We start from the raw sequence: 20,644 nt of genomic DNA on the forward strand, positions 1-20,644 counted from the left end.
GTTTCAGAGGTAGAGGTCAGTGATTCCTCAGTCTTATATAATACCCAGTGCTCATTACATCACGCACCCTCCTTAATGCCCATCACCCAGTTACCCCATTCCCCCCACCTCTCCTCCAGCAACCCTCAATTTGTTTCCTATAGTTAAGAGTCTCTTATCATTTGCCTCCCTCTCTGATTTCGTCTTATTTTATTTTTCCCTCCCTTCCCCTATGTTCACCTGTTCTGTTTCATAAATTCCACGTATGAGTGAAATCATATGATAATTGTCTTTCTCTGATTGACTTACTTCGCTTAGCATAATATAGGGTAACCACTTTAAATTATACTTTTAAAACATTTAGCATTTCACACTTTGTATTGTTTTCACATTCATCTATGGCAATGCTATCTCTGCAGATTTGAAATGTCCCATAAGAAAAGGCCTTGCCAATGATTAAGGAACTATATGGCATAAGTGCTTCTAAATAATGACCACAATAATATCTATGTTCATTTGTGAGACAAGTTATGCTGTTCCAAAGTATAAATAAATTGACGAAATTAAATAAATTACAAAGATCAAGGTCACAAATTAAAAGTTAAACTGAAATTAAACCTAGTTAAATTTAAGAATGGTGGCTGGTATTAAAAATGCATGGAAAAAATGCATGGATTTACCTGCCTGCTGCATTTTCCATCCTTCTTATTTCCTTTTCAATATCTGGAGCAACCACATTGGGAACGTTTACAAAAGAGTACCATGTATTGATAATATGTTTCCTCATGGTTAGTTTAATATCTGGGGAGAAAAAAAGCTTATTAGTAAAAAGACTTTATATATTTATATATATAACCAAAAGTTTCACTCTACCATTCATCTAAGGCTGTCATAATGATTTTATGTGGGAATTATTCTTTAATAGAATACAGATGTGGCCTAAACCCTTAATTACCACTAGCTAGTTTTTTGTGTATTTTTTTTTAATTCAAGAATATACCAGAGGTGCAGAATTTTTTTTTTTTTAATTTCGGATTTATCCCAGCTTTAAAATATTCAGGCAATGTAGGCATAAAACAAAACTATAGGGACCGTGCATACACATCAAACAAGTAACAATAAAAAGTAGTAAAATAAAATACCAAGACGAATGTAATCTGCTGTGAATGTCTACAAGCATTCAAAAAAAGGCGGGGGAGGGGGTTGGATTCTTGAGCGATATTCAAACTTTGGAGTGAAAAAGGTTGCGACTGATCCACATTTTTAGCAAGTCCCCTAAATTATTCTGATACATATCATGCTCGGCTTCCCGTGCTACCATTTCAGGCGTCAGGAGAATGCCAAGAACCAAGAGATCCTGAATTCCCTCAGGTATGTCCGATCCCGCGTGGGACCGAGCCCAACTTCTTGCTCTTGCAGAGGTGCGCACACCGCTCCTCGCCTTCCCGGTGAGGCTCTGCCCGGACCCCGAGACCAGGCGACTGCGCTCGGGCCCGACTCACGTTCACCCCCTGGTCTCGGGTGTGCTGCAGCCCCGTCGCCGGGAACTTGGAGAAGTTCCTGGTGGACAAGAACGGTGTGCGACCCTTGGCCTCAGAAGCCCTGCTGTCCCATGGGGCCCAGCTGTGCCTAGGGCGCCTCTCCTACCCCCGCTTGCTTGACAGTCACAGCGCTGCCCTCTGGGGAATTCATCCCTGATGGTGTTTCCTCCAGATGTGCATGGAGGAACGCCTGAAGTCCAGGGGAATCCCTCGAAATGGACACTGAGTGTGCATCCCAGCCTCCCCTCTTCCGAACAAGGTTCCTCACTCCCTTAAAGTGTCAGGTGTCAGCAGGAAAAAAAGAAAACTCAGTGTCTAGTCAGGGGCTCCAAGAACAGTGCCACTGTTTACCAGCTCTTGTGCTGAAGGTGCATGCGGTGGTCTGCTGGTGAAGGCACAAAAAGGGCCGACGTGCTGGCAGTATGATTGCAAGGTGCTGGCCAATTTCAACACCTCCCATACCTCCACCTTATCCTTCCTGGACAGCTGGTCATCTATCCATTACCACCACACACACCTACACACACACACACACACACCACGCACCTGGCCTACCCTCCAGGTTTTTATTATATGGCTTGGGGATTTTTCCTTTGTTATTTTTCGACCATGATTTCTGGATTTGGGCAACAAACTTGACTTTGTTATTAATAAGCAAAAACCAAAAAAAAAGAGAGAGAGAAGCAATCATTGGATGTGAAAAAATGCATAAAAGACACTTCATTCTTTATAGTAAAATACGTTAAAGAATGACTTGCTTTTCATAAAAAGTTAAATCTTCAAGTGAGGATAGCAGTCAATGATGCTCTATATTTTACTCTAGTATTCAAACAATGATGAAAATAACTAGCAGCCGGTAGTCAAAAAATAAATCAAGAATTTTTGTGATGTTAATGAAATGTATATATATTTTAAAATATAATTAAATTTGACTAAGAAACAGCACTTTTTAGGAAGAAAATTATTTTATTGACTCCTTTTCAGCATCAGAATGGATGTGACTAATCTGGTTATATTTATAGCATGTGGACTTCCTATTGGCATCAGTGAACACTCTCTCTGAGAGACTTCATGCCTCATGACAAGGAAAGGGAGAATATATGCTTGTTTCATCCATCACAAAATAGAAAAATTTATGTGAGTTAAAGGTTAAACAAGGACATAAAATATCCAATATGTCAGAACAAACCAAGCCTGGACCTTGTTGTACCTAAAGAAAAAAAGAATCCGTTCCCTTATCCTATAACTTCTTGGCCTAAGGCTTCTATATAGGAAAAAACATTTGTTTTTAATTGCACAATTACATTTTTAATACATATATCATATTTAATATATATATCACTCTATTGACACATATTTCTCTCTAGGAAAGAAAGGAGAAAATATAAATAGAAAAATAAAGATACTCAAAATTCCACTCCAGACCTTATAATTATTTATCAACATATTTTCCCAAATGCTTTTATGGTTTCCTTTTTCACATTAAAAATTTTAATCTACCTCCAACTTATTTTGGTGTAAGGTGTGATATAGAGATTTAACTTTATATTTTCTAAATGGCTAGCCAGTATTCTAAAATGGCACTTAATAATCAATAGTCCATCTTTTCCCTACTGATTTGAAATGTCATCATCCTAAACTTGCCTGTCAACCATAGAGATTTTGATAAAGATTTTATTTATTTATTTATTTATTTATTTGAGAGAGAGAGCACAAGCTGGGCTGGGGGGGTTGCGGAGCAGAGGGAGAGGGGGAAGCAGACTCCCCGCTGAGCAGGGCCCCGACTCAGGGCTTGATCCCAAGGATCAGCAAAATGATTGGGAAAATCTTATGGACAGTTCAGGCAAAATTAATTTGGAACATGAACTATGAATGCCCAGGAAGCTGTCCATTCTATTGTTTGACATCAGGCTCTAATAGGGGTTCAAATCCTGACTCTACCACTTACTAGCTGAATGAACTCAAGTGAGTTTTTTGAACCTTACTGAACCTCAATTTTAACACCTATACAGTCAGATTAATAGTATCTCTTTTGTATCAAATAACAGAAAAGATATGCTGCATACCCTCCATCGCAAATCCACACATGCAAACATAATTAACTGTGCGTCCGTGGTTCTCTGAATTTAGTAGGAATGATACCTATGAAACTTGTTTAAAACGCAGGTATCAGGGGCGCCTGGGTGGCTCAGTCGTTAAGCGTCTGCCTTCAGCTCGGGTCATGATCCCAGGGTCCTGGGATCGAGCCCCACAGCGGGCTCCATGCTCCACAGGAAGCCTGCTTCTCCCTCTCTCACTCCCCCTGCTTGTGTTCCCTCTCTCGCTGTGTCTCTCTCTGTCAAATAAATAAGTAAAATCTTTAAAAAATAAATAAGATAAAATGCCGATAATCAGGGTCCTGCTCTCAGAGTATGAATGAAGTACGACTTTGGGCACATGAATCTACAATTTTATCAAGCACCGTAAGTAATTCTGTTTCAAACCATTCCTGAATCACACTTAAAGAAATCGGACTTTATGCGAGGGGCCCCTGGTGCACCACCCCAGCCACATCTGTAATGCCGGGTAGAGCAGTGGGAGAGAGGAAATCACGGTCAGGAAAGGCTTGCAGGGTGCTGTTACCTCTCTGACATTGCAGATCTACAAATCTGAAACCTTTAGAATCAATTCCCGAGGACAAAATCCGCAAACAACTACTATAACAAAAAGTCAATTTCATAACTTAAGAAACACAGACTTTAATTTGAAAAACAGTCTATAAAATTCATTATATTAATAGAAAAAAGATGAGAAGAATCATCTGATAATTCCAACAGATGAAGAAAAGGTACTTGACAAAATTCAACACCTATTCATAATACAAAACCTTAGCAAATTAAGAATTGAAAGAAACTTCCTCAACCCAATAAAAAACATGTACAATAAACCTGTAGCTAGCATCATACTTAATAATGAAAGGCTGAACATGTTCCCCCTGAAGTCAAGAACAAGGCAAGGATATTTTAGAGGTATTCAACATTGTCCTAGCTCTCTTGCAATAAGCCCCCAAAATATTTTAAAATAAAGAATAAAAGTCATCCATATTGTGAAGAAATAAAATTATCTTTATTTGCAGATGACATGATAGTGTATTAGACAATCCTAAAGAACCTACAAAAAAATTAGAACAAATAAGTAAACTTGGGAAGGTCTCAGGACAAAAATCAATGTAAAAAATGTATTTTCCTTCTGTATGTTAGCAATGAATAATTAGAAAATGAAATGAAAATGAAAATTGTACATAGCAAGCAATTAATGTCTATGTCCATTTCGATGAATGAATCTTATTTACAAAATTCTCTGCCAGATGCTGTAAGAAAGAAGCCCAAAGATGAGTATGGCCTGAAACGGCTTACAACTAGTAGCAGAGAAGAAGACAAGAGCACCACACTAAACACATGGTTTGGGCCCACGAAGGGAACTAAAGTAAATATTTATAATTGCCGATAACCTCTTCAATTTCCAAGATTATTTCTTCTTTGTTTCAAAATTAGCAGACATTTTAATAGTATCATATTATAAGAAAAGAATGATAGCTGGAATATTTCTTAAACTCTAGGAGGGTTTTTAAACTCTATTTTTTAAACTCTGGCGGGGGGGGGTTAAAAAATTTTAAAAAATCCCTTGCAGCTAAATTATGAAGAGTTTCGTGAGGAAGATGGCACAGTACAGAAGCATGGTCTACAATCAGGGTCCAAGCAGAAAAATGGTGAAATCAGATGGTTCAATAGAGAGAAATAATATCAAAGGCATTGGAAAACCTACACAGGGAAACTGAGAAAACCCAGAGATGAGTGGTAACAGGGCCCTGCTCCCTGTCCTAGAGCAGGAGAAATGCAGGGAAGAGGGAGATGATTAGAGCGTAAAGCCAGGGCTTCCAGGCTGGAAGACAGAACCACTGTGGGAGATGCCCCCAGAGGCAAAGACTGAGTGGGAGAAGTGACTTCACCCCTCCTTTGCCCTCCATCTTCCACAAGTGCCTCCCAACAGCTGAATCCAAACAAAGCAGTGGAGCCTGGAAACATAGGTTGCAGGGAAGAGGAGGCAAGGATCCAAGCTCAAACGGAAATGAGTGCATGAGCAGGTTGGATTGAAAAAGTGGAAGTGGGCTGGTAAAAAGACCTTTCTTTCTGGGTAAAGGGAAATTCGTGAGCAAAGTCAGAAGGGTAGGAAGGATGCTGTCAGGAGAATATAGATTCATCTAAGTTAACTAGAGGACACAGAGAACCTGGGGGAAATAAGTATGGGGAAGTAAGAGGATTTTGGCAAAATAGGTGCTCATTCTTCATTCCATAGGAAATAGTCATTGAAGATTTTAAGGCATGGAATGACATTATCCCAATGTACTTTAGGACAATTAATCTGTTAGCAGAGTACAAGACAAATTGAATTAGAGGCATTATAAATTCTTGCCGTGGAGTCTCAGCTTGGCCTTTAATGCTGCTCATCAGTCGTCTTCCTATAACCACAGAAGCTAGTCTGAGCCTCCTCCATTAGCTTAATGCCCTACTTCCAACCCCACCCCCCAAGAGATATCCCCTACTTTACTAAACTCTAGACACATTGGTCCATTCACTGATACAAATTGCTGGAGGAATGAGCCACGTTTGAATTACCACACAGCATCCAGTGAAGATGTTTGCACAGAGCAAGCACAGGAGAGTATCTATGGAATTGACTCCAAGCCTGGGAGAAGAAGTTGAGGCTGTCAGAAAACTGGGTGGCTCAGTCGTTAAGCGTCTGCCTTTGGCTCAGGTCATGATCTCAGGGTCCTGGGATCAAGCCCCGTATCAGGCTCCCTGCTCTGCGGGAGGCCTGCTTCTCCCTCTCCCACTCCCCCTGCTTGTGTTGTGTCTCTCGCTGTCAGATAAATAAAATCTTTAAAAAAAAAAAAGAAAACTAAAGTAAGATGAAAAAAGCCACTTGGTGGCTAAAGTCCTTCCATTCTCTCTTCCTTCCTCCCATTCTCCCTTCCCTCCCACCGAAAATGTTTATTCAACATCTACTAGCAGCAGGAAATGTGTTAAGTGCTATGCTATAGAGATTAACAACATGATACATGCTTAAAGAAATGCATAGTATGGTTAATAAAACAGATAAGATATTTAATAGATAAGTAACACATTTGATGGAGGCTATCTTTCGAGTCCCAATAGAAAACAAAGATACACTCAAAGTGGGGTAATTCCTCAAGAGGTTTATTTCCAAATGGACTGTTTACAAAGGTGTTCATGTAAGGGGAACACAAAGCACAGTGCAGTAACCAGGGGCTACTAATGGCCAGTTACCACCCCTAGGCTCCCAACACAAGCAGAGGGAATGGTCACCAGCCCCGCAAGGAGAGGGAGCTGTGCAGAGTAACGAGTCATGAGGCAGTGACTTACCACTGAAGGACACAGTCGGCACAGGGCAAGCCCACAGGAAGGCTGCCACCAGGGCATCCAATACTTTGACCTCATGGCTCCCTACTCCCCCGCCCCTGATGGGATTCTACACTGGGTGACCTCAGAGAGCATGTAAATGCTTCCATAAAGGGCAGTTCTCTCCTCCAGAATACAGAATGGGGAAGGGGTGTGTTATAGATTGAATTGTGTCCTCCAGAAATGATATCTTGCAGTCCTACCCCCCAGTACCTTAGAATGTGATCTTATTTGGAAATTGGGTCTTTTTAATTAGGTGGGCCCTAATCCAGTATTACTGATGTCTTTATAAAAAGGAAAAATTGGGACACAGATACACCCTCTGTTACCACCCCTTTGCTTAAGTTGATATTTTAACATGCTTTTTGAATTTATGTCACTGCATTGTAAGTAACTGGCCGCACCCAAAGGCACACTTTTATGGAGAAGACCACACTGATAGGAATGAAGCAGGACAAACAAGCGTCGCTTGGGGGCATCTGCTGACACACCCACTATGGAGATACACAGAACACTGAGAGGATGGAGGGTTGGAATAATGCATCTACAAGCCAAGGAATGCCTGTGGCTACCAGAAAGTGGGAAAGAGGCATGGAACGGATGCTTCTAGTGCCTTCAGAGGGAGTATGGCCCTCGTAATACCTCGATTGGGTGCTTCTGGCTGTAGAATGGGGACAGTACATTTCTGCTATTTGAAGCCACCCAATTTGGGTTAGTTTGTTATAGCAGAGTCCTAGGAAACTAATACAGGGTGGAAAGGAAGCCAGGGGGTCAAACAGCCAATATCCAGCACTTAGAGGTAGGTCAGGGTCAGAGATGCCCTGGCAGCCAGGAGGAAATGCACCTAATCTTCTGCAGGGGCTGAGATAAAGCTTCCCAAAAAGGCAAGGCTGGGGCAGCCTTGGAGACAGAGCAGACATCTGCCAAGCCTATTATGATGTGGAACAAGATTCTAGGCAGAAGCTGTAGCGAGTAGGAAAAAAACAAACACGAGAGAGAGCACGGTGCCTTCAGGTAACCCCAGCAGACCAAAGGTTTTCACACCCCAGTGCGACAGATTTAGGCAGGATGAGAACAGGCAAGTGAGAAAGAACTTCTGTGTGCTGTCCATTCCCTTTATCACTGGACCACTTTCCGACCATAGGAACAAAGAGAGAAAGGAAAGAAATGTTTGTTGAGTCTCTGCTATGAGTCAAGCCTTACGTTAGGTCAGCACATTTAATCCACATGAGAATCTGAGGCATGGCCTTCTGTTCTTCATTTCACCGGGGCGGGTATGAAGCGCAGAGAGGTTAAAGGATTTGCTCAAGTTCATATGACTTTTATTGTGGAGCTGGGATGTAAAAACACCACAGCAAAGCTCAAGCCCTTGCTGCACATCTCAGAAAACGCATCATATGGGAACTCGGTCAGCAGATGCCCCCAAGCGACGCTTGTTTGTCCTGCTTCATTCCTATCAGTGTGGTCTTCTCCATAAAAGTGTGCCTTTGGGTGCGGCCAGTTACTTACAATGCAGTGACATAAATTCAAAAAGCATGTTAAAATATCAACTTAAGCAAAGGGGTGGTAACAGAGGGTTTTATCTTCCAATGATAGCCCTTAAGGATCCCCAACTCACCCCCAAATAATACCTTTTAAAAAAACAGTAGATTTAAAATAAGTTTCTAGCCCACCTTCTCACCTAAGCCCCTACTATGTAGGAATTCTGAATCTACTGCTGTCCTTAGGAAAAATACCAGAAAGGATTTTTCTATAATTTCTCTCAACTGAGCTCCTTAAGGGAAGGAATAGTTTTTGTTTGTGTTTTGTCTGTGTATCTGCAGCATTTAGAGCTGTTCCTGGAACCTAGCAAGTACCCAGGGATGTTTGTGGAAAGAATGAATGAGTAAATGAAGAGACAAAGGCCTGAGGCCGCAGAGCAGAAAATGGTGATGGAATGATTCCTGATCATCTTTGCTTTGCCAGGACTCCGAACTCTTTACTGAAGTCCCCTTCCCTGTCTCCTCTCTTTATCGCTTCCTCCCAATCCATAAATCCTGGTGCCATGAGTTACAGTTGTAAGGACACTCGGATCCGATGATCCTGTGGCCACTAGAAAGGTGGTGTGGGTATGGATCTCATTTTTTCATCAATCAGTAAGTTCTGGGCCACCAAAGCTCCTGGGTGAACCAGACAAATGCCATCTTGGACAAATCTGCCGCAATGACCTGAAAGCTTCTGTGACCTGAAAGCCTTCTTGAGCACAGCCCCTCACCCCACATTCTTTCTTTTTGTTTACCCACACCCTTAAGCATGCCCTTGGCATAATGTCCTTGATCTGCTGTGGAGATAAAACTATGACACACCTGTTCTTTTTTTTATTTAAATTCAATTAATTAACATATGATGTATTATTGGTTTCAGAAGTAGAGGTCAGTGATTCATCAGTCTTATATAACACCCAGTACTCATTCCATCACATGCCCTCCTTAGTGCCCAACACCCAGTTACCCCATCCCCCCACCCCTCGCCCCTCCACAACCCTCAGTTCGTCTCCTATGATTAAGAGTCTCTATGCTTCGTCTCCCATCCAAGTACTAACCAGGCCCGACCCTGCTTTGTCTCCCTCTCTGTTTTTCGTCTTGTTTTGTTTTTTCCTCTCTTCCCCTATGATCCTCTGTTTTGTTTCTTAAATTCCACATATCAGTGAGATCACATGATAATTGTCTTTCTCTGATTGACTTATTTCACTTAGTATAATGAACGCGCCCGATCTCATCTGATCTCAGAAGCTAAGCAGGGTCGGGCCTGGTTGGTACTTGGATGGAGGACACACACCTGTTCTTAAACATTCCCTTCCCAGTGGTCCGCCGACAGCACTCCCAGCCTCTAGGGCTGTAGAAGCAGGTCTCAGGGGAGGTGGGGCTGCGGAGATGTGCTGGTCTTTCGGCCGCCCAAGACACACTTCTGCCCAGAAGTCTCCTTAATAAGCCATTTCTTGTCAAGCTGGACGTGTCAGCCTTTTTCTTTGGTCTTATGGCTGCTTCAGCCTTTGGAGGTCATTTCGCATGTACCTCCTCCTCAGAGAGCAGCTCCTGAGCGTGGGACCTCTGCCGGCCCCAGCACCTGTTCTCACAGTGTCCTTTCATCTGTAGTAATAGTACCGCATAGGATATATATTCCAGATCATACATAGAGATTAGTATTGTGCACAGTCCCACACTCAGCATCTTGCGCTGCTGAGGAATTGAGGTGCTCAGACTTTCGCCCATTTTCTTGCATCAAAGTTCAACCTCACCTCTAGGCCAGTATCTCCCAATGCACATATCCAGTTCTGACCGCCTTCCCTAGCTCCTCTGCTACGTCTCATTCATTAATTCATTCCAAAGGTTTTCAATACCTCCCACTAGCCACACCCCTTTCATTTAAACCCTGAAGTATTCCCTTCAGAGTCCCGTGTCCAGTGTGCCTCCAAACAGATTTCCACTTCTTTTCCTATCAAACCAGCTCTTCTTCCTGACTTTCCTATTTTTGTTCGCAGAATTGCTGTTTGAAATTTCAGTCACTTAAATTCACTTAGAACTCAGAGTTAGTTATCCGGGATTCTTTCCTTCCTGCCCAGGAACTTGATCGAGTCTTACATATTCTGTTTTGCGATTATTCTTGCCCGGACTCCCACCATTTCCTTCTAATCACCACCAGGATTTGTCAGGTGCTTGTTACCCCTTGTCTTAGACTAGTCTGTTAGCTGGTTTATTCATCCCCAACCTCACCCTCCCTCCAATTCATCCTGCAAAGTACTCCCAAATTAATCCTCTAAGGAGCATATACTATCATGTTCTTGTTCTAGAACCTTTCAGATTTCACCCTTGTCTACTGAATTATTACCCTTTTTTCTGCAGCAGGGTCCCAACCTCCCTTTCTCCTCTCTTCTCCCTTCCTTCCTATTCTTTTAATGCCTTCCAAAAATATGTCCCATAGGATGAAATACTCTGCAGTCATTAAAATAAGAAGGCATTTCTGTATGAACAGGTATTGAAAGTCCTCAAAGTTTTAATGTACTACCAGGTCCAGGAAAAAAGGATGTATGTATTCGTGTGTGTGCGTGTGTGTGTGTGTGTGTGTGTGTGTGTATGCAGAGAGGGAGAGGTGTAACAAGAACGTGGTACCAGGGATTACCTGCCTCTAAGAAAGGGAACTATGGGTGGGACTGGCAGTAGGAGTGCAAGAGGGAATATTTTGTACTTTTTAAATTTTGTATCATGTAAATTAATGAACGGATACGCATAGGGACCCTCATTTCAAAAGGCAAAACAGTATAAAAATTGTATCATCCATAGTTCTACCATCAGGAATTAATTGTGACCTTCTGTCTTTTGTCAAATTCATGTCCACGCCTTTTATGGCGTATGAAAAGCAATAAAACTTCATCCCTAAAGATAAAGCCCTGTAAGAAACTGTCACCTCCCAGTCCCATTCTTGTTGTCCCCCTTGCCTACCTCCCAGAAGCAACCACCACTGTAAATTTGGTGTGTATGCTAGCAGCCCATCCTCCCTCCTTTCATCTGGTTACATAAACATCCATAATCACTGCACAGTTTGGGTCATGTTGTTTAAGCATATAGAGCTGTGGCTTCATCTATGTATAATTTCACAACTTGCTTTCTTCACTCAAAATTATGTTTTGAAAATTATTTATGCTAACACATATAGAGCTATTTCATTTCATAATGCTGTTTGTAAATATTGCAGTCTCTATATATCACATTTTGTTCCCTTTTTCTATGTGTGTTTCCTCTTTCTATTAAGGAAAGATTGGTTCTTTCCAGTCTTTTGCTATTGTGAACAGTGCTGTAATAAAATCCTTGGCATGCTACCTTAGACACCTGTGCGGGAGTGGTTCTCAGGTCTATAACCAGAAGTGGAATTGCTCATTCTAGTGTCAGGTTAGTAGAGCTGGCCAAAGTGCCACCCAAAGTTGAACATCATTTTATATATTCTGCCAGCCACATACAAATGTGCCATATCCCCACCAGCCTGGCCAGCCCTTCATGTTGCCAAATTTTAAGGTTTTCCCCAATTTGATGAGTGAAAACTTATTTGCGCTGTGGCTTTTGATTCACATTTATGAGTAAAGTTGCAAAACTCTCATGTGCCTATTGGTCATTTGGCTTTCTTTGTAAATTTTTCTTCAGTTGGGTTCTTTCATCCATTCAACATGTAACGTATATTTATTAAATGCCTGCTAGGCACCAGCATTATTACTATCCCCTAAGTGAATATGCACCCCTGGTTCTCTATTAATTGTATTTTACTTTTACCTTGCTGAAATCAAGATAAAATTCTGTCATCTACTAATGTCATTGGTGTAGTTTACTAATCTGTAAGTCCCTTAAATCGCATAGCAACAAATATGTGTTTATCAGTTTATGGCTTACAAAGCAATCTGACTCCTGTAATCTCATTTAACTACCATCACTGCTATGTTGTGATCTATAATAGGCTGTATTATATCACCCAAGCAGGGAACTACTTCTGGATAAAATTGAAAACTGAACTGTGAAATTCATTTTGCAAGGCTGATGTAGTACACAGACTTTAAAGCATCATCTTTAAACAAGGACAGTTATGGGGCATCTGGGTGGCTCAGTCGGTTAAGCATCTGCCTTCAACTCAGGTCATGATCCCAGGGTCCTGGGATGGAGCCCCACATCAGGCTCCCTGCTCAATGGGGAGACTGCTTCTCCCTCTCCCTCTGCCTGCCGCTCCCCCTGCTTGTGCTCTCTCTCCCTCTGTCAAATAAATAAATAAATAAATAAAATCTTTAAAAAATAATAAAAATAAACAAGGATAGTTCCATGTTATGCAGATCAGAGAACCCACACCACTTAATTATTCGCAGATGGCCAAAGATGATTCAGCATGTAGAAGGATTCCTGTATGTTGGTGCTTTCTAGAGTGGAATTCTGTGTGAATGTTCCAAAAAATTATTATAAATGATATATTTGGTTTTTGTATGTTATTTGTTATACTGACTCTAATAAGTAAAATATGTACCTTTAAAAATAAATGATGCTCTCTTCTGCTCTCTTCTCCATCAGGGCAAAGCTTTTCTAAAGAAGGTGCTCTAATCTGCTAATGCAACTAGTAAAATTCAGACTTCATAGAAAAGTGCAGAACTATATGCACTAAACTGTAAACAACAGTTACCTCTGGAGTACTCTATTGTTCTCTGTGTTGTTTGAATTTTATATAATGAACATGTATTAATTTTATGATAAAAGGATAAATTTTGATATTTTTTCTCAAAAGAACACTACTTAACTTGTAGAAATGTTCATGATACAGTGTTATGCAGAAGAAGCAGATTGTTAAGCAATATTTATAGTATCATCTAATTTTATTAAAAATTGTGTATATGTGCATAGAGAGGATAAATGCCTTAATGTTAAACATGTTAAGTTTTTAGTGGAAAGATCATTAGTATTTTTACTTTCTTCTTTGTGTTGTTCTGTATTTTCTCCTAGTTTATTTTTTAAAATATTTTATTTATTATTTATTTAAAAGAAAGAGAGGGAGAGAGCACACAGTGGGGCTGGAGGGGCAGAGGGAGAGGGAGAAGCAGGCTCCCCATTGAGCAGGAAATCAAGTTGGCAGCTTAACCAACTGAGCCACCCAGGCACCCCTAATTTATTTTTTTAATGGGAAAAAAATGGTAGTGTTTTTAAATGGAATTTTTTCAATAACAAAAATAATTGACATCAGCACTTTTCCTTTAAAATAATGTTTTCCAGGGGGCCTAAGTGGCTCAGTTGGTTAGGTGTCTGCCTTCAGCTCAGGTCATGATCCCAGGGTCCTGGGATCCAGCCCCGCATTGGGCTCCCTGCTCAGCCAGGAATCTGCTTCTCCCTCTGCCCTTCCCCCCTGCTCATGGTCTCTCTCACACACACACTCTCTCTCAAATAAATAAAATCATTAATTAAAAAATATATAAATAAAATAAAATAATGTTTTCCAGGGGCGCCTGGGTGGCTCAGTTGGTTAAGCTGCCAACTCTTTATTTCGGCTCAGGTCATCATCTCAAGCTCGTAAGATCAAGCCCTGCATCGGGCTCTACACCCAGCAGGGAATCTGCTTGAGATTCTCTCTCTCCTTCTCCCTCTGCCCCTCCCCATGCTTTGTGTACTCTGTCTCTAAAATAAATAAATACATCGTTAAAAATAAAGAAAGAAGGGGCACCTGGGTGGCTGTCATTAAGCATCTGCCTTCGGCTCAGGTCATGATCCCAGAGTCCTGGGATCGAGCCCCGCATTGGGCTCCCTGCTCCGCGGGAAGCCTGCTTCTCCCTCTCCCACTCCCCCTGCTTATGTTCCCTCTCTCTCTGTCAAATAAATAAATAAAATCTTGAAAGAAAGAGACAGAAAGAAAGACAGAAAGAAAGAAAAGAATGTTTTGCAGTCCTTGCCCAACCTCACTGCTCAGTTGCAGAGCTAAGGTTGTGTCTTCATATTCGACGATGCTCCCAGAGTTGTGTAACCACGCAGAACAGGCTTTGCGGGCTCCACCACCGAGAGGCAGCCGGGGCCTGCCAGCAGCCACCTCCTGCTTGGTAAAGACATGGGTTCCACCCCGGCTCTTCCCCAAATTGCCAGTGAGACCTCGGCAGAGATCTGTCTGAGCTTCGGTTCCCTCCGCTGGGGCGGGGCGGAGGGGGAGGGGGAGGGATGATAGTGCCCGCCCTGCCCATTGTAATGGTTCTCTATGGAGAGCTAGTGAAAACAACGTATCAATATATATAAAGCAATAAAAATAATAAAATATATATAAAGCAATATTGAGGGGTTATACAAATGCAAGTTGATGATATTATTATATAGCCCCCAAGCTCACAGAGGCAAACGTCAACTTTCTCATGGAGACAACAAGAGTTAAATGATGAAAACATCTTTCTTTAACCCCTCCCCCCTTGAACTATCCCTTTGAGAGGTCAAATTTGTCAGAACAACTATTTAATAATTATCTTTATAGGATTAAAAGCAAGCCGTAACTCCCATGAAAATGAAAACAGAGCTGACACAACACTGTTGCTGTATCTGTCCTTAGCATGCACAGGGACCTGTCAGGCTCGCTAAGTCACTTGCTAACAACTCATGAAAAAAACACAATCTTTTCTCAGGGAGAAACAATTTCACCAAGGAGGCCATAATTGCCATACTTATTATCACCACCTTCACAATCCAGACAATTCACAAAGTAGCCATCATAAAATAAAATCCCGATTGATCAAAAGCCAAGAACAAAACCATTAAATAACCAAATACATCTTCCAATACTTCTTTTTTTAGCCAAAACATTTTACAAGAAAACAGTGATATAACAGAGTGGTTTAATGCCAGAAAATGTAAGCATGTAAGAGCAGAAAATTCTGTTTTGTTCACTAATACATTCCCGTTGACTAGAAATGTTTTTCAAATAAATTTAAAGACTTGATTTTAACTCTAAAATCATATATATTATGGTGTTGGGGCATTGCAAGACCCTAGATCATTGAAAAAAGTTTTCTTTTTTCAACTGGGTGGCACAGTTGGTTAAGCGTCTGCCTCTTGATTTCAGCTCAGATCATGATCTCAGGGTCATGAGATCAAGCCCTGCATCCGGCTTGGGATTCTCTCTCTCCCTCTCCCTCTGCCCCTTGTCTTTCTCTCTCTCTCTCTCTCTCTCCCTCTCTATAAATAAATAGATAGATAGATAGATAGAGGATAAAGACATAAAATCGGTGTGTTATACTAATCCAGGGTAAGAATAAAGACTTTCTGCAATCGTTGGAGGTTTTAATGTGTTATCTTTTCACTTTCTCCTTTGATTCAGAAACTATTCAGAATTCTAAAAACTGACCCCCCAAAATTAATAAATTCTGATTAACCGAAGGTTTCCTTGCCTCTTATGTTAGGATAGCTCACCCCAATATCTGTTTCACAGTGGAATTCCTCAGGAAATGCATACTGATGAGAGGTATTTGTGGAAAGTCTTAGAGTTCCATCTTCCACAAAATCTACTGTAATTTCACCATCCATGAGATATATATGTATATATATATATATATATATATAGACTATATTTTAAATCATTCCTTTGGCCCTAAGCACTTACTTTATTGTATATACATCTATGTTTGCATGTGTATGTCCCATTTCCTGGAGGTTCTCTAAGCTTCTGAAGGACAGAGAACTTTTTCTCTGTATATGCCCTGGGACAACACAAATACAAACTTTTTATGGAAATCATAAAAGTGAATAAACATATAAAAAGGCAAATAAATACTTAGAGTCCAGCACTTCAGGTCCCCTGGACTCTAATTACATGGAGATTTTGTCAGTCACAATGAGTATTTGAAATTTAGGATAATTTTTTTCCTTCTTTTCTTACAAATTTATACCTTTACCCAAAAGGAACACATTAAGAGTACTGATATTTTTACTTGCAAACAATTTGCAGATAACAATCTAATCTGCACTTACTATTTTTGCTTCTCAACATTTGTTGAGCTCAAGCTGTGTAAACAGAAGCACCATGTGGCTTGCTGAGGTGTAAAGGCAAGAAAGAGAAGAGAAAGGATGGATTATTGATTAAGACAGGCTTCCAGCCTGAGAGAAGTTGGTAAAGAGAACCCTGTAAGTAGTAAAAATCTAATAGGACAATTTTGTGTGTGCATAGGCCAACTCTATACAGTTGGGAGATTCACAAAAAGCTTTCCAAAGCAGGGGATATGTAACTGGATCTTGAAGGATGAGTAGGAGTTTGCCAGGCAGCAGAGGAAATGAGCATTCTTGGCAAAGGAAACACCATGTGATAAAGGTAAAGAAAGAAGGAAAAAACAAATATTTCTAATGGCTGGAATTAGAATGCCTGGGTGCCTGAGGCCCCCCTCAGCACTCACGTAATATGGAGCACTTAGCATCAGTGCACTGACCCATTCTTTTATTATGATCCATTTACAGCAGTGTCTTTCCCACCAGACTTGAGAGCAGGCACCAAGGAGCACTGACTTTTTTATGTCTACAGAACTTTACATAATGTCTAGCGCATAATAATGCAAAAAATTGTTTTACTTTTGTTACTTATTTTATTGCATAAACACTAGGTCTACACCACATGTAGTGGTAATAAACATCTACACTCCATCATCATTTTAATGACTATATTTAAATAGCTATTTCTATGACAGTACAATGTGTACATTTATTATTCCCAGTTGCCTTTAGAATAATTTTATCATGTTCCCTAGAACACAATGTGTTTTAAAAAGAGATTTCATCAAATGTATGAATTTTGGGAGACTCATATGCTTAATATATTAAAACTTTTAAAATCATATGACAAGGGACATCTCATTTATTGATGGCTTTTAAAAATCTACTTTGCATATCTGTAATTTTCTTTAAGCTATGCACATTTCCTATTAAATACACTCTACGCATTTAAATTTTTTATTTGTAAATAAGATCTATGTTTATTGTATTGACTAGTTATTACTGGTTTATAGGAGAACAATTAATTTATATATTTATTTTTGTAGCCTATTATCTTATTGAACATTTTATTGGTTTTAATAGTTTTAAATTAATCCATTGAAGTTTTTTTGAGTAGACAATCATATTATCCACAGGTAATATTAATTTTATCTCTGCAAACTGTATTCTTTACTTCTGTTTCCTGTGTGACTGTGTTGAGTAGAAATCATAGAACAATGTTAGATAATGTATCAGCACCCTTTGTCTGTCTCAGTCTCTAGAATTTCTCCTATTTTTGCCCATTGATTTCAGATAAATTGTCTTTATTATGTTAAAGGTTTTTATTACTAATTTCCTATTTTATCAAAAATAGATGTTGAAATTTATCAATTACCTTCTCATCAACTAAAGCCATATGAATTAAAGCTAAATTGATTTGTTCTTTGGAACATTTGTACATTTAAGGACCATTAGGTATAATTATAATCACTTGTCCCACATAGAGTGGCCAGAGAACGTAGGCTGTGTACTTTTTTGACTACATTAGCGTAGTTCATAGCATAGCTCAAAATCTTCACACAGCGGTTGTCTGCTGAAGGGGAGGTACATTATATTTCTTCTTTAAGGGGATGTAGTACCAGCTGTGGAAAGTTTGGTTAGCACCACAGCCAAAACTTAAAATATGGCAACCCAGTTCCTATGTACTCTTACCCAAAGTGAAAGGTTCTGGCATTATATGGATTTATTCCTTTGACCTATTGATAGGGACACAATAGGACAGTGCCTGGAACACAATAGGTACTAAATAATATTTGTTGAATAAATTAGTAAGTAAAAAATATTCAAGTTACAAGTGGCATTTTTTGGAAGTAGTTCTTGGACGCTTCTTTCAATTTTGCCTGTAATTTTTCTTCAATTTAATTTTTACTTCTAAAATTAAATTTTGACATTTGTTTTTGTAGAAAATAATCTATTTTATCCATACTTTTTACACATATTGACTTCACAGCCCAAAAAAAAATTACCTCCCTGAAAAAGAGAAAGATCTATAATCGCTGTTTTCCTATCTTCACTTAAAGACGTATTTGACGATTCTTCCCCGCCAACCCTACCTCTGCTTTTTTTTTTTTCATTACTAAGGGGTAGGGTCTTTAATTTTAAACTTTACTTATTATTTCTAACTTTGACTGTGGGCAGAGAATGTAGCCTGTATACTTTTTTTTGCCTTACTGAGATTATTTTGCGATCAGGGTTTATAAACATTCCAAGTGTAGAGAAAAGAGGGTGTATCCTCTATGGTATAGAAAGTATAATCAATAACTATTAGGTCTTCTATTTACAGTTACTCTGATACTCCACCTCACCCTATCCTCTTTTGTCTGCCTGCTTGATCTAACAAAGACATGAGTGAAAGAGGTGTATGGAAAGAATGCTAAGCAAAGGAATGAATGTAACTGAACAAATTAAGGGGTATATAAACAAAAAGATCAAAATGTAAAAAGCCAATTATAAGACATGTTTATTGATAGGAACATTTTTAAAACTTAGTTTAGTAATGTCTAACTTTCTAATATAGAATGAAATGACAAGTATTTATAATCCTGTAATCTTGGCACTATAAAAAATGATAAAGAGTAGGTTTTTTTTAAGATTTTATTTATTTATTTGAAAGAAAGAGAGTACAGTTGGGGTGAGGAGAAGAGGGGAAGCAGACTCCCCATTGAGCAGGGAGCCTGATGCAGGGCTAGAAACTAGGACTCTGGGATCATGACCCTAGCAGAAGGCAGATGCTTAGCCGACTGAACCACCCAGGTGCCCCTAAAGAGTAGTTTTTAAATTTATAAAAATAAAACATGACAGTAATGAAAAGTCTAATTAAAATATACATGCCTATCATGGAGAATTAAAAGAAGGTAAGGTGATTTCAGTTCTGGCTCTGTCACACACCAGTAGTATTTTGCCTTTAGGAACCCACTTAATCTCTTTAGACCACTTATTTATCTCTAAAAGGGGGATGTGCAGGTTGCTATAATAATGGTTATAAAGTACCTACCACTTAAGAAGTTCTCGATGGGTTCATATTTTCAGGAGTTAATTTTTTATTAAAATTTATATGAATTTGGGCACCTAGGTGGCTCAGTCGTTAAGCGTCTGCCTTCGGCTCAGGTCATGGTCCCAGGGTCCTGGGATCCAGCCCCGCATCGGGCTCCCTGCTCAGCGGGAAGCCTGCTTCTCCCTCTCCCACTCCCCCTGCTTGTGTTCCTCTCTCACTGTGTCTCTGTCTGTCAAATAAATAAATAAAATCTTTAAAAAAAAAGACTTATATGAATGTAACGGTATTCAATCTTCAAACATTTTAAAGAGAAAGAAAACCCAGTATATGATACTTCCTTTGCAGAAAGACACATCTGCCAAAGTTATTATTTCTGAATTCTAAAAATGAACTTGAAATTTGCAAAAAGGAGGTAGTATTTACTGTGTTGTGATATTCAGATTAGTAGAATCATATTACCAGGTCTTTATTTATTATTATTTTTAACTAAAAATGTATTTTAGTAGAATATTCACTTATCTGTGAAAAATACAAGCAATCATCGGCTGTAAATAGAAAACATGTAAGATAGAAAACAAAGCAAATGCTGATACTTTAATAAATCAAAACAGAGTTATAAGCCTATGTGAAAATACAACGGTAATTATGACTGGTTTCTTACCTTTAGTTGCTTAAGCAATATATCTGTGTCTTCTAGAAATGGAAGTCAGTGGTATATCCAAAATAAACAGGGATATAGTGTAAATCTTGACATTGTCAAAATCCAGGTCCTAATTTTTTTATATAATAAATATGCTGATCTTTTTCCTTTCTGTAAACATGTGCAAACGGCTAGTTTTCCTAATCATTCCCAAGGAAAGAAACAGTTCTGTGGCATTGTCAAAGGAGGATTTTCATGGGTCAGTATTGGATTTGCGGATTTATATATGGATGAAAATAACAGCAACCAAATCACCATTATCCTTAGCTTGACCCGGACCTTATTAATATGTATAAGAGTTAGGGATAAAAGGGGGTTGCTCAGAATTACACCTCTTAACAAATCTGAAAGTGAAGTTAGCCAAGGGGAATACTGCCTAATGGATTTTATTAAAGTTACACTATCAATTCACCGAAGGTTAT

The 20,644-nt window shown here is 39.5% G+C and overlaps 1 protein-coding gene across 1 annotated transcript in view; it reads right to left on the bottom strand.

The window, feature by feature from the left end:
• The window catches only part of CNGA1 (cyclic nucleotide gated channel subunit alpha 1), a 32,503-nt gene extending 12,131 nt beyond the window's left edge, over nt 1-20,372 (bottom strand). The window contains exons 1-2 of the mRNA XM_032397852.1: nt 20,184-20,372; nt 660-780 (exon numbers count right to left, since the gene is read on the bottom strand). Of these exons, the coding sequence (XP_032253743.1) occupies nt 660-766 (107 nt within the window). The 5' untranslated portion in view covers nt 767-780; nt 20,184-20,372. The remainder of the gene's footprint in view (nt 1-659; nt 781-20,183) is intronic.
• Nucleotides 20,373-20,644: the final 272 nt, after the last annotated feature.

Source organism: Phoca vitulina, unplaced genomic scaffold (genome assembly GCF_004348235.1).
Source record: "Phoca vitulina isolate PV1807 unplaced genomic scaffold, GSC_HSeal_1.0 scaffold3, whole genome shotgun sequence".
NCBI classification, from domain to species: domain Eukaryota; kingdom Metazoa; phylum Chordata; class Mammalia; order Carnivora; family Phocidae; genus Phoca; species Phoca vitulina.